Source organism: Fusarium falciforme, chromosome 3 (assembly GCF_026873545.1).
Source record: "Fusarium falciforme chromosome 3, complete sequence".
NCBI classification, from domain to species: domain Eukaryota; kingdom Fungi; phylum Ascomycota; class Sordariomycetes; order Hypocreales; family Nectriaceae; genus Fusarium; species Fusarium falciforme.
Window position 1 is genome coordinate 116698 of NC_070546.1, and position 15878 is coordinate 132575.

At 28.3% G+C, this 15878-nt stretch overlaps 1 protein-coding gene across 1 annotated transcript; it reads left to right on the top strand.

The window, feature by feature from the left end:
• Positions 1 to 13694: 13694 nt before the first annotated feature.
• On the top strand, positions 13695 to 14738 carry NCS54_00334600 (MFS domain-containing protein; the record flags this gene model as incomplete). Its single annotated transcript, XM_053148923.1, has 1 exon — positions 13695 to 14738. One exon carries the CDS (start codon positions 13695 to 13697, stop codon positions 14736 to 14738), a length of 1044 nt encoding a protein of 347 aa, XP_053004898.1.
• Between the last annotated feature and the right edge of the window lie 1140 nt (positions 14739 to 15878).

Genomic DNA, 15878 nt, shown 5'->3' on the forward strand with positions numbered 1-15878 from the left:
GGTAGTAATATTAAGCTAATAGTATTTATTAATCCCTTAGCAGACTAATATTTTATAATTATCTTTTTAAAGTATTATATATTAGCCGTATTATTATTAGCAGATTTATATAATATCTTATTTTTATTATATTTATATTCCCATGGAGTATTAGCTATAATTAATAGGTTTATAATATCTATTTAGCTAAGTAATAATAATTATTTATTATTTTTTAATAAGGTTTTTTTTTTATTATTTAGTTTTAATAGAGGGTTTTATATATTTAGGTTAATAAAATATAATTAATAAATCTTTAGGGGTTTAATTAATTTATAGAGTTATTTCTTTATAATATTATTAATTATATAGTTATTAGTAGCTTATTCTTTTATTAAGTAAGTAGCTTAGTAAGGTATAATAACTTCTCTAGGTTAAAGTCTTATATTATTATATCTTTTTTATATTATTCTTAGTATCTTAGTAATATAAATAGCTATCTAGGGGTTATTATCTTAGTTAATTATATATAGGTATTTCTTACCTTTTAAGAGGTTTTATTATAGCTTTAGTTAATAGCGCCTTTTCTTAATATTTTATTACTTTTTTTAATATTTATAAGCCTTATAGCCCTTCTTATAATAATAATAATACTTAATATTTTTATTATCCTTTTAGGCTACTTTAAGTTCTATAGGTCTTATATAGGTTTTATAAGATATATTACCCTTAGTTTATTTTTTTTTCTAAGATTAATTAATATTATTCTTATTACCTTAGATTTATTTTTTATTAGATTTCTTTATATATTATTTAAATTATTAATTATTAATTTTAATAGCTATATTAATATAATCTTAGAGGTTATTAGGTTTTTTTATTTTATAGAGTTTATTTTTTTTTTTATTTTTAAGTCTTTTATAAAATATAATCTAAAGGGTACTTATTTCTTAATTAAGAAATAAAATAATTTATATAAACTTAGTTATATAAATTAAAATAGCTTTTATTTATTATAAGTTTTTAAGCTTTTATCTAACTTATTATTTTTTATTAATAGTTTTAAAGTTTTATTTAATTATATTCTTAAAGTTTTTATATTTTATAAAAAAAAATTAAGTTTTCTTAGTTAGCTTATTTTAAAAAAAATTATATAACTTAGGCTTAAACTAAGTAAATATATTTCTTATAAGGTATTTATTAATATATAAGACCTTGTTTTTAGTATTAGCTATCTAAGTAAGAAAATATTATTAATATACCCTAAGGGATATAAGAAATATCTTAATATAAATAGCTTATTTATTAAATAGCTCTAAGTCCTTAGGCTTAATAATCTTATTTATATCTTTATAGGTTATATTAGTAATATTATGCTTAAATATTAGGCTACTAAGGTTATAGATTTATTATTATATTAGGTTATTTTATTATACTTAAAGTATAATAAGTTAATTAATTTAATCTTATTATTTATTAATTATTTATTAATATTATTATTATTATTATTTTATAGCTTAATAAAAATATTTTTATATATTATTTATAAATATCTTTATACTTATAAGTTATTCTTAGGTAATCTTAGTATTATTTTATATATTATTTAAGAGGTTATTATATTAAGTACTTAAGTATAAGGGAATAATAATAGTAATACTTATTTATCCCTTACTAGGCCTCTTAGAAGTCACGGGTCCTTAGAGAAGGCATAGATTTCCAAAAGGCATAATAATAAGGTAAGAATTCGATGGGATATTATTTAGTCTACTTAGGGGTTCTTATAAGGGAATTCCCTAGGAATTCCCTTAGGTTTCCCCTGAGGATTCTTTGGGGAATTCCCGGGGAATTCCCCAGGAGGTCACCTGGAAAAGTGGGTCTAACCTTCCGGGGAAATCCCAGAGATTTCCCAGGGATTTCCCGGTCACGTGGTTCCCGGGGATTTCCCTAACATTAAGTAATTATATTTATTTTTAAGTTTATAAACTTTATTTTTATATAAGGCTAAGATAATATATTCTTTATTATTATTATTTATATCTATTAAGATATTAGGTTTTTCTAGCTTAGTTATAGATTATTCTTACTAAGGGGTAATAAGTAGCTTATTATAAGAGGTAAAGGGGGATTTAGTATTAGGTATTGTAATAATAATATTACTTAGAGTATATAATATATTACTAAATAAGAGTTATTAATATATAATAATTATATATTTCTTAAGAGATAAACTAATTATATTAGGTTTATATTAATAGAGAGTATTAGGCATAGTCTAAGTAATAATAATATAAGTTATATCTAGTAATATGCTTAAAGGTATTAAGTATAACTAAGTTATATTAATAGCTAAGGTAGCTATTATATAAGAAAGTATAAAGATATTTTATATATTAATATATATTACTTAGACTAATTATCCTAAAGCTTAATTTAGGGTAGGACTAATATTTTTATTATTTAGTCGCTGGGATTATTATAAATAAAGTTTAGTCCCTTTAGTCCTTTACTTAGTTAGATTGTTTTATTAGGCTTCCCCGCCTGGCCTATATTATAGCTATAATAAGTGAGATATAATTAATAGACCTTTAGGGGTTTAATTAGTTTATAGAGTTATTTCTTTATAATATTATTAATTATATAATTACTAGTAGCTTTTTCTTTTATTAAGTAGATAGTTTAATAAGGCATAGTGACTTCTTTAGGTTAAAGTCTTATTTTATTATATTCTTATTATGCTATCCCGAGGGTCTTAGTAATATAGATAGCTATCTAGGGGTTATTATCTTAGTTAGTTATACTTAGGTATTTTTTACCTTCTAAGAGGTTTTATTATAGCTTTACTTAATAATATCTTTCCTTAATATCTTATTATTTCTTATCTCTTAAGCTAGGAAGGAGCTATAGCCCATACCTTGCCCCACTTAGCGCAGTAATAACAAGAGTACATAAGGGGTATACTTTATTCTCTTAATAAAGGATTTCCTAGCAAAATACTATAGAAATCATTTTTAATTTAATAATAAATACATAATTAATTCCTAATATATCATAGGCAAATAATACCTATGATAATAAGAGCTTTATTAAGGAAACATATAGCTAACTAGTTAGCCCTAACGACTCCATAAGGTGCCCTAATTTCCCCGCCGACGAGGCTCATGGCTTTAACTTTTAACATAGAATATCATACTTTTTAAATTAATCCTTTGCCCTAGAGTCCACTTAAGCTTTTCTAGCTTTTTATACCTAAATAGCTACTATAAAAATAAATCAAATATACTAATAACTAGGTTATTAGATATCTCGAAAATATAGTTATAGACGCCTAGAATATGCCACTTAAAGAATACTTGCGCCTCTTAGCTTAAGAAGAGATCTCCTACGCATAGATTTATATATAGCTTAGAATACTAATTTACGTAGGGATTTATAAAAAAAGAACCATCCCGAGCTACTAGAAGGCTCTAAAGCTAAGAGAATAATACCTACTATACTTAGTCCTAAAGTTTATACCCTTATATAAGTTTAAACTAATCTATTAATATCTCTATATCTTTAACTATATAAAGATTAATAAGGCTAATAATATTAACTTACCTAAGGTTTTCTAAGGCATTAAAGAATAATCTAAGTATATATAGAGGGTATTAATAAAGCTCTTTTACCTAGGCTTTTATCTCGCTATAAATAAGGGCATAATACGCTTTATAAGTAAATTAATAAAGATAGTATATATTAAAGATAAGCTAATTCCTTATAGGTTTAAAATCTAAGTTATGGCCTAAGTTAGCTTTTTTATCCGCTAGTTATAGTACCTAAAAGATATATAATATAGTACTATAGGTATTATAAAGAGAAAGAAAGGCTTATAGTAATAAAAAAAGGCAAAGATTATAGATAATAAGCTTATTCCTCTTAATAATATATAAGGTATTATTATTACCCTATATAATTTACTACTAAATAAGATATATTATATCTTCTTTAATAACCTCTTCTTATCTATAGACCTCTTTTATAGCCTCCATAGCCATAGCTATAAAGCCATAGGCATAGCTTAAGTTAATAGCGGCATATATATTAACCTCAAGAAAGATAAAAAGCATAATAAAACTAAAACTTATAGGTATAACTTTAATAAGGTTAAAGCTATCTTAATAGCTAATAATAAGGTCTTACTTTTAGATAAGATTATATATATTTCCCTTACTAATTTATCCCTTTATTAAGTTAATTAGATTACTTAGAAAGATAATACCCTTATATTATTTATAAGTATTATATTTAAAGCTAATAATAATAAAGGTATTAAATAAAAGAAGAAAAAGCTATCTATAGACTACTTATAAGCCTAGCTAATATAATATTTTTTTAGTAATAAGGCTATTAAGATTATTTAAATACTAATAGTTACTATTACCTATAATAAAGAAATAAATCATATTAATTAAGGTAATTAATTAAGGTTATATATACCTTATAATTATTGCCTTCGCCGGGGCACTTAATAGGCTCTTATATAGACCTTTCTCCTTAATATTATTCTTATTAATACCTATCTATTATAGCTTTATATGCCCTAGCTAAATTAATAATAAATTAAGAATTAGACCTAATAGTAAGAGTATATTTATAATACTCTCTTTAATATATATTATTATAAAAGCTAGGTGAGAAAGTTATTTAAGTCTAGTAATAAATTTAATAAAGATAATTAATAATAATAATAAAATCACTATAATAAAGATATTAACTATATTAATAAGTATTACTACTTAGAATACCTAGCTTATAAGAGCTTTAAGTAGGGTTAGATAAGGGCTAAGAGGGCTAAAAAGTAATCTCTAGCAGAGATTATCGCTAATACCAAAAGGCAGCATTATATGCTATAGACTAAGTATAGGTATATTATTTATAATATTGCGATTTATAACCGGCAGGCTTATTAGGACTTCTATTATAATAGAAATTAAGTGGGAAAAAAAATACCTTTTATTTAGCGCATTTTAATTAGACTAACCCCCCTATTATAACCTAGTTGTAGCTCCTTACTAGCTTAGGAGATAATATTTATTAGCCTTATAGCTCTTTTTATAATAATAATAATATTTAATATCCTTATTATCTTTCTATACTACTTTAAGTTTTATAGGTCTAGGGCTTATATTATATAAGGTATTATTTTATTTTTTTTATCTTAATTAATATTAAAATAAGGGTTATTAGTCTTATTATTATTAAACCTAGGGTTTTATAGTTTTTTTTATAAGAATTATTAATTATTAATTTTAATTACTTTATTAATATAATTAATAAGGTTATTAAGTTATTTTTCTTTATAGAGTTTTATTTATATTTCTTTCTTAAGTTTATTAAAAAATAAGGATATTAAGGGTTTTTAATTTTAATTATGCTTTAAGGCTAATTAGAGGTACTTAGTCTTATACTTTAAGGTAAATTAGGTTTATTAGAGTGCCTTAATCTCTTTTTTAGTTTATACTTTCTTATTAATAGTTTTAAAAGCTTATTAAAGCGCTACCTTAAAGACTTTATAGTTTAAGTAGAGATAATAAGTATAAGGCAAATATTAGCTAGCTAGGATTATAAGGTATTCCCTTATAATAGGTTTAAATTATATAGCAATATAGTCCTTAAGTCTTCTTATAGTATATTAGACCTTACTAGAGGCTAGGGTAAATTATATTAGGTAATATATTGTAAATACCCTTAGTTAGATAAGGAATATAGGTAATTTATAAGTAGTCTTATTAAAGGGTTCTAAGGGGTTTAATTTTAAAATTTCCTTTATATCTTTTTTATTTATAGTAATAGCTATTATATTACTAATAATCTAGATATTATCTAGGTATTTTATATTCTAGATATACTAGGTTTTATTTATTTTCTTAATAAATTTATATATATTATTTATTTTAGTGCTTATAGCAGTAATTTACGCATAAAGTTACTTAATATCTTTATTATTATTAGAGTTCTTTATCTTACCTATGTTTTTATTAATTAGGGTAGCCTAGATAGGTATAATAGGTTAATTAATAGGTAAGACTTATTAATAGTTATTTATAGGAGTCACTTAGGTAGTTATTATATTTAATATTATTTAAGATAATATAAGAAATTTATTAAATAAGAGCTATTAATATATAATAATTATATATATTCCTAAGGAATAAATTAGTTATATTAGGTTTATATTAATAGAAAGATTAATTATGCTATATTTAAATATTAAGGGGTATTATATCTAGTAATATACTTAAAGGTATTAAATATAACTAAGTTATATTAATAACTATAGTAGCTATTATATAAGAAAGTATAATAAGTATATTTTATATACTTAGGCTTCTTTAAGTAAAGCTAATTATAAGTAGGCGTGATATTGTTTTAAGACTAATATAGTCTAGGAATAATATTAGTCCTTAGTATATTAATCTTATTATAATTAGTAGTTTAGAACTTGGGATTTATAGGGAATATATAATATAACCGCGAGGGTTATAATAATTTATAGGTTTTATTATATTTTTATACTACCTTAATTTAGTATTAGGAGCATAAGGTATAATTATATTATATAAGGTTATTTTATTAATAATCCTTATAAGAAATAATAAAAAGTATTAAGAATTACTTATTTTTATTATATCTTATAATTTATTTCTTATAAGGGAAGCCTTTTATAATAGCTTCTTTAAAGTCTATTTATTTAGCTAGTATTAAGGGCGCTTATTATTTTTACCTTATTAGTATTATTTCTTCTTTTTATTTAAATTTCTTAGTAATTATAATAATAACCCTTTTATTATTTATTATATTTAATATAAGGTTTTCTTATTTTATTAATTCTAAGAGTAATTATTATTATATATCTTAGGTTTCTTTTAGTTATTTCCTTATTTATTTTACTTAATTATAGGCTATTTTAATATTTAGTTTTTATTTATATTTATTTTTACCTTTCTTTTATTAATATATTATATTTATTTTATAATATTATAATAAGTTTAATTATTTAAATTATAATATAAGGTTTTTTATTTTCTTATTAGACTTATTATATTATATTTATATATTTTTTATTTTTTAAGAAAGATTATTATTAATTTAATAAATAATATCTTTTCTTAATATCTTATTATTTCTTATAATAAACCTTTTTAATATAATTTATTTTATAATAATATTAATATTTAAGGCTATAATAATCCTATTTGCCCTTTTATATAGCTCTAAGTATTATAAGGCTAGCTTTAATATTAGAAGAGGTATTATTACTTTTTTTCTTATTTTAATTAATATTAAACTATAAGTTATTAGCTTTATTATTATTAAACTTAAAGTTTTATAATTTCTTTTATAAGAATTATTAATTATTAATTTTTATTATTTTATTAATATAATTAATAAGGTATTAAATTAATTTTCTTCATAGAGTTTTATTTAAATTTTTTTTATATATTTATTAAAAAAAAATAATATTAAAGGTTTTTAGTCTTAATTAAGCTTTAAGGTAAATTAAAGATATTTTATTTTATATTTTAAAGCTAAGTAGGTTTACTTAATTACCTTAATTTTTCTTTTAGCCTATATTTTTTTATTAATTATATTAAATACTTATTAAAATATAGCCTTAAAGGTCTTAAAATTAAAATAAAAATTAATAGTTTTAAGTAAAAATTTAATAAAATAATAAGATATTTTTTTATAATAAGTTTAAACTAGGCTATAATATACTTAGTAAGTTATCTTATAATATATTAAACCTTATTAAATACTAAGTTAAATTATATTAAGTAATAAGTTATAAAGGTATAATATATATATATAGCAAATATAATAGTTAACTAAGTATAATAGAAATCTTAACCTTTTATATTAATATAGTAATAAAAATATAATAAACTAATTAATTAATTAAAACTACTTATTATACTCTTCCCTAGATATCTTAATTACTATCTAATAAGTCCTTATATTATAGCTAAGCTAGCTATAGATATTATAATACTAAACCCTTAGTTATGCTAACTTTCTTTAATTATTATATCTTAATAATTTAGCTATTACTTATATATTAATATCTATTTAATTAATTACCTACCTTTCTTCCTCTATTATTATAACCCCTTTTTTTTATAGCTAGGTTTTTTTTACTTTCTAGCGCTAACTAAGTATCTTATTTACCTCTTAAAGGTCTTTATTCTTAGTAGTTAATAAGATAACCTAATATATAATTGCCTTTATCCCCTTCTTAAGAGACCTTAGGGCTTTAAGGATTAACTCTAAGGAGCTACTTTAGTGCCTTTTAATTTATCTTTTAAGATATTTAGATTAAGATCTAGCCTTAAGTATAATCCTTAGGGTCCTTAAGACCTAAGAGGTTAAGGGCTTAGATCCCTCCTTAGTAGGCATTAGAGTCTATAGCTATATATTAAGCTTTAAGACTATAGTTTCTAGGTTAAGGGGAATAAGGCTAGCTCCTTTAAAAGCCCCCCTAATATTTCTTTTTATTATAATAGCCTTATATATAGCATAGAAGGCTAGAAAGAACTTAATCTTTAAAATATAGGTTATAAAGTATTTAATTAGATATTTTATTTCTTAATTATAGGCCTTTTTTAATAGCCTAAAGTACTTAATATTAAGAGGCTAAAGTAAATAAGAGAAATAAGATAATATATAAAGCTAGATAATTTTCTTTTTCTTATAATATCTCTTAAATTTAATTAATTAATAATTTTTATAGCTATTAAGAATTAAAAGATAATAAGAATTAATTAATTAATTAATTATATATTAATTAAAATATTTTAGTTACTTAAGGCTAATCTTATTATTAGTTTAGCTATTTTAGGTTATTATAATTACTTAATTACTTAGAAGGTTATTTTCTTAATATTAATTAGTAAGGTAATATTAGCTTATATTAATAATAAATAACTAGATTACCTAGCCTTTTATATTAATTACTTAAATAACTATAATCTATTTTTAGTTTCTAAGCTATATTAATTTTAGCTTTAAATGCCTTTCTAAGCCTATAATAACTATTTTACTTATAATTATACTTATAAGAAAGCCTATTTTATTAAAGTTATAGATATTATTTAATTAGATATTATACTTTATAATTATATTTACTATAAGCTTAAACTAATTATAGATAATAGCTAGATCTTTATACTTAGCTCTTTAGTAATTATATATATAAAAAAAATATATCTTAAGCTCTAGGTATTACTTAATAAAGTTTAAAGCCTAATATATACTAATTAATAGCGCATTATAGTTAATAAGTAATTAATTAGCTATTTCTTTAATACTATAAAGCTAGGGGGGGAATCCTCGTGAATCTAGGTTAAGAATAAAGTAAATAAGAATCTATTCCTCTAGATTAAATAGGCGATGCGATTTATTAAAGGTATTATATCGAGATTAGATACCTTGCTATCGGCGCTATAGCCTTATTTAATTAATATTATATATCTCTATAGCGCGTTGGAGGCTTAATCTTTGGTTATTCTTAAGGGCCCGAAGTATAAGAAGTAATCTAGCTTTATTATTTAATTGAGATATAATAAGTTATTAAGAATTAATTAATTAAATAGAGATAATATAGGTTGAGGGATTTTTATTACGCTTAGTTAACTATTATGTTTACTATATATATATGTTATAGCTATATAAGGAATATAAGTAGTTTATAAGTAGTCTTATTAAATTTCTCTAAGGGGTTTAACTTTAAGATTTCTCTTATATTTTTACCTCTTATAATAATAATTATTATATTATTAACTTCTTAGATATTATTTATATATTATGTATTTTATATTTATTATATTTTATTTATTCTTTTAATAAATTTATAGAATTTATTTATCTTAGTGCTTATAATAATAATTTAGGCTTATAATTACTTATTTTTTTTATTATTAAAGCTATTTATATTATTTATATCCTTATCTTAATTAGCTAGGATAAATATAATAGGCATAGGTAAGTAATTAATAAGTAAGACCTATTAATTATTACTTATAGGAGTTATTTAAGTAATTATTATATTTAATATTATTTAAGGTAATATAAATAATTTACTAAATAAGAGCTATTAATATATAATAATTATATATTTCCTAAGAGATAAATTAATTATATTAGGTTTATATTAATAAAGAGTTATTAATATTATCTTAAATAAAAGGGTAAGTTATATCTAGTAATATACTTAAAGGTACTAAGTATAACTAAGTTATATTAATAGCTAAGGTAATTACTATTTAAGAAAGTATAATAAATATATCTTATATATTTTATATAATAGGATAGATTATAATAGATTATAATCTATAGGGCCTAAGCTATTATAATCTTATTTGCTAGATCAGAGGGGATCTAGCCTGCAAGGCATAATCTACTTAATCTGTTAGTGATTAGTAGGATAAGGTAGGTCCTCCTTATTATATAACCTGGGGATTTGTTAGGCCGTGATACTAAGAGAGGAATCCTTATAAATCTAGGTTAAAAATATAATAAATAAGAATTTATTTCTCTAGATTAAATAACTTATGTAATTTTTAAATAATATTATATTAAGATTTAATGCCCTTTTATTAATATTAGAGTATTATTAAGTTAATTATATAGATCTCTATAGTATATTAGAGTTTTAACTTTAAGTTATTTTAAAAGGCCTAGTGAGCTAGAAGTATTCAAGCCTCTTTATTAAACTATAATATACTTAGTAATTAAAAATTAATTAATTAAATAAAGAAGGTATAAGTTAAGGGATTCTTATTATATTTATTTATTTATTTTACCTACTTATCATATATATTAAGTTATATAAATAATAAAAAATTAGTATTACATAAAGAAATATAATTAAATATATTTTTTTATAATTAATAATAGCTTATAATTATAAATTATAACTTATAATAAGTTATAAGTTTAATCTATAAGTTAGTATAATAACTTATAATATTTACTTTTTAACTATAAGTTATACTTATAGGTTAGTTAGATTTATAAATTAAATATAATTATAATTAATATTATAATATTAGTACTAAGAGTAATTAGTAAGTTAATTAGTTAAGAGGCTTATAAGTTTTATTATATATATAATAAATATATATTAAGTTATAATACTCTAGGCTTTTATTATATGGTATATATTTATTATTCTAACCTTCTTTTTAATAGCATTACTATCTAACCTTCTTTCTTATAGCTTAGTTAGCTAACCTTCTAATAGTCTCATTAACAGACCATCTAGCGGCATAGTTACCTAGCCTTCCTTCTAGCGGCCCAGCTGTCTAACCTTCCTAGGGCCCGGGCAACGGCCTAGCTAAGAGACCTTCTAACAACCCAGCCGGCAGACCTTCCTAAGGCCCGGGGCAACAGACCTTTCCTTAGCTGTAGCCACAGTAGCTGCGCTTTAATTCCCTTTAGAGCGGTTATCAAAGGACAACCAGTCATCCAAAGCCATAGCTAGCTTATGCGCGCAGGCGCGGCTAATAGTATTATATAGAATAGTTATCCTAGGACGAGAAGTAGGTGGGGTTGTCTTTGGCTGACCGGGGAATCAGGGTTGGGGAAGTGCAGTGTATATGTAACTCTGCGACTAGAGATTACGTTTATCCTGACTCGGATCACAAAGAGCTTTCAGCTGTCATGGAGACCTGCACCATATCCCACCTCGCCAGCCACCGAGATTCGAAACTTAAGACCCTATTAAATAGCCTGCTCCCTTTGAAGGACTGAGAACACAAACACTTGACAGTCGGAGACGTTATGGACATTGGTATCTGTACTCAGCGATGATTTTTATTAGCTTATCTTTCTGTTTCCCTCGCTTGAGGAACAGGTCAGGTATGAGAAAACGCCGCCGCATTTGAAAGCGTTTATCTCATCGGCGCCTTCCAGCTGGCAGGATTCAGGAATGTCGTATGTACACTTTGGGAGGTCGATAATGAGTAAAGCATGTCGATGGCGAGATTTTTCTCCCAATTCATCAAAGAGAATGGGCTGCAAGATGAGTCTTTAGCTCCACAGCATCCCGGATTGTGTCTTGAGACAGAAATAAAATAAAACTATCCCACAAGTCTTGCAATCATGCCAAACAAGCTGTCTCCTGAGGAGCCCTTTCACAGCTATGTTTAGATAAAATGTGGGTTGGTTGGTTAAGACGCCTCCGGAACATCTATAATAATAATTACTCCGGTTGCCAGGCTAACTGGTAGATTTAGTAGTCGAAATCCGGCATAGGTCGAGCGGGGTCAGGGCAGATGGTGGAGGTGGGTGACGCTAGCTGTGCGGTCGGAGGATCTTGAATTGGGAGGGCAGGTAGAGAACTGTTGATTTCAACTGTATATGTGTGCTATGGCCATGGACAGTAATATTATCTCAAGCATGTAGCAGATAATCCAAAGCTTAAATGAAACCAGAGAGCAAGTCAACAGTAATTTTAAAAATCAATTTTAGCGTCCGGTTCCTCTCGATCTGGTGATGTGGTATATGCCGGAACAAGCTCTAGGGGGTCCTACGATCTAACCGGCATTAGGTATTTTCAGACTATCAAGTACTTGAAGCGCTGTGACGCTATCGAAGTCGGAATAATATCGATTGCGATCCTCCGAAAAAAAATCATGGGTCTTTGAGCAGAAAGACAGACATTAAGATCGGCATAGACAAGATGCTGGTATTGCAAGGATGTCTTTTAGTAGTCCACGTACCCTAGACTTGGATCTCGATTGCTCCTGGAAGAATCTAAAATACTAGTCCCTGTTGTTTCCCCGCATTGTGTATCTCTGGGGTACCGAATGCTGATAAATCCGGGGTAACTAGCTCTAGAGGCACCGTCGATTTCTCCGGCACCTTAGTAATATGGAAGGCATGATTGGAACTAAGAAAGCCAGTTCAAGGGGGGGGGGTACGATATCAAAGCCCACCTAACAGTCAGCTAGTTATGTTATTTAAGACCAGTTTAGAATTTCAAACATCAAATCCAGCTACCATCTTTACTAGAAGTAATTCAGCTGGTTGACATCAAGCGAGTTATTTATAATGGTACCATCTTCTCCCTGGGTAAGTGAACTTTATTATATCAAAATCGCCCAGCCTATGAACTAACCTACAATTGCGTCGTGTTAGAGTTGGCCGCTGTCTTGGCGAATCCCCATTCTCCTCAATGTCAGCTTCTATAACCTCCTAGGGAATATGTACGCTTCTGGGGTGTCCCCCCTTTTCGAGCTTATTATCAAAGACTTCCATTGCACCCAACAGCAAGCATCCGAGCTCACAACATACGTCTTGTTAACTCTCGGTCTCTCTGTAAGTTTCTATTCAAAGTTCCTTATTTAGATTGCCTACTTTAATTTTCTACATTACCGTCTGCTATAGTCACCGTCTGTTTCCTGACTGGCTTCTTCTTGCAAGCACATAATCTAATTTTAATCTGATAGAACCTCTTCGCTCTTCCACTAGCATCACTCATCGGCAAACGGTATACGATGTTACTCTCACTGGTCTTGTTTCTCGCTATAAACATATGGTCCGGAGAAGCGCCATCATATAACTCCTTACTGGTCTCCCGGATCCTGGGAGGTCTCGCAGGCGGGCTGATTGAGGCCCTGGGGCCTACCATTGTCGCAGAAACATTCCCAAAACATCAATGGGCTAGGGCAATGGTTGTCTATGTGGGGTTTCTTGCAGCTGGCTCGGCTCTTGGACCCATCATTGCCGGTGCTGTTGCGCATGGCGTGGGCGATTGGAGATGGTATCAGCGGATCTTGGCGATTGCTGTTGCCGTCAATCTTCTTGGATCCATCTTCATGCTTCCAGAAACAACACACGACTCGATGGGTATGAGTGGACCAGCCATGGTAGAAGATGGCGATACAGATTCCAAGGCGGAGGCCACAGCCAATGAGTTTGCGTCAGGCTCTGGACAAGAGCCCAATCCTCCCGATGATGGTTCTCTATCTCAAACTCTTAGGAAGGAGTGGGTCAAGAGATCCTTTTCGGCCCATTATGTCACGATGGATTGGAAGGCGGCTTTGCTTGCATTTGTCAGACCACTGCAACTTATCGCTCTCCCGCAGGTCGTGGTCACGACTCTCGTCTTCGGCTTGACGATTGGCTGGACTGTGATTATCGCTGTCATCTTGGCTGTGGTATACGCACCGCCTCCGTTGCTCTGGAGCTCCTTGCATGTTGGACTTCTCAGTCTCGCGCCCTTGACGGGGCTTCTCATCGGGCTCCCCGTCGGCGGGGCTTTGGCCGACATGTTGTTCAACAGACACGACAAGAAATCCCAAGAAGTGCACGACCCAGCCGTTAGATTACCAGCCGTAATAATTGGTGGATTGGTGAGCCCTGCAGGCTGCCTCGTACTCGGTTATGGGCTACAGCATCCTCATACTTGGATCCAAGTCTGCGTCGGATGGGCTATGCTGGCTTTCGGCTTGACGGGATCAGCTAACGTCTTGTTGACGTATGCCGTTGACAGTCTGCCTGTTCGGGCTGGAGATATTGGTACCCTTTTGAATGTGACCAAGAATTCACTTGGGTTTGGTGTCTCATACGCATCAGTCAGCTGGATGCAGAAGTCTGGAACTGCCAGCCAATTCGCCACCATGGCAGGCCTTTTGTGGTTTTGCTATTTGCTCGTCATCCCGCTGTGGCTTTATAGAGCTGCATTGGTCCGACTAATGACTCGTTGGTATTGAAAGATTATATTAGTGAAGCCTATGTTTCCTAAGCCGACTGGCAATAAACAATAAGCTTTCTCAGATATTGTATTAGTCCTATTACCTAAGTACAATATCTAAATCCGGTGAAGACACCAAAAAGGTCAATGGAGAAACACATTCAGGATTCACGAGCATAGAGTAACGAGGTTCAACCGAGTTTAGAAGATAATATGACATATGTAACAGACGAAGAAATGGCTGTTGCGACCGAGCTAAGCATCATTACAAGACACGATATAGTGAATGAGGTGGCTAAGTCAACTAGACGCACTGAGGTAAAGGCTATTGGTTTCTTTAAGGTTAGTAAGTTGCTGGCACAAACGCGAAAAACCACGGGTTTCTTTTCCCACGATTAAATCATTTCCAGACGGGCAAGAAAACGTTCGTCAACGATCAGCACCCCTGAAGCAGTTAGCATAGGGCACCCGATCTCCAGCAACGGCCTTGTGCTCGATGGTTGAAGAGATCTGGTCGATGTTATTTTAATATTATATCTGACCTTGTCAGCTTAGAGATGTAACAGTGTAGGCTTGGCTTTTTCGGTGTCCCCTTTAGCTATAGGGTAGTAGTAAGATTTAGGAATAAGGAAGAAGAAGGTGATAAAACAAATAAAAACAATATCAATCTCCTCTAACCTACGAGTTAGTATATGCTATTCCGTGCTGTCGTAGCAGTAAAGAAATCACGCCAGAAGACAGACGTCGGTCACGGTAAAACATATCCAGTAGACCACAGACGGCTTAGAGATAGCATCACAACAAACAAAAGAGCTGCTAGCCTTCAAAATATTCATTTCTGTTGTTATATGAAAGAACCGCTAGGGATGTCATTAGAATGCGCGATATTTTGCTACAACAGACAAAGGCCTGCCATGAGGTTTCTCATCACTCTCTTCTCACCAACCTAACTTTAGAGATACGTGCACTTGTGAAGTGATCTAGCCCTGCCTGACATCACCGATCTTCTCCCATTGTACCGGCTCGTGACAAAGGAGGATCAACGGTCCAAGGCTGGTCAGCATCGCGGATGAATGGCGCGAGATCCACATCAACTCCGGCCTCGGCCAACTCTTCAACTCGAGTACGGCCATTGCCTAGGAATGCCCAAATATTCTTA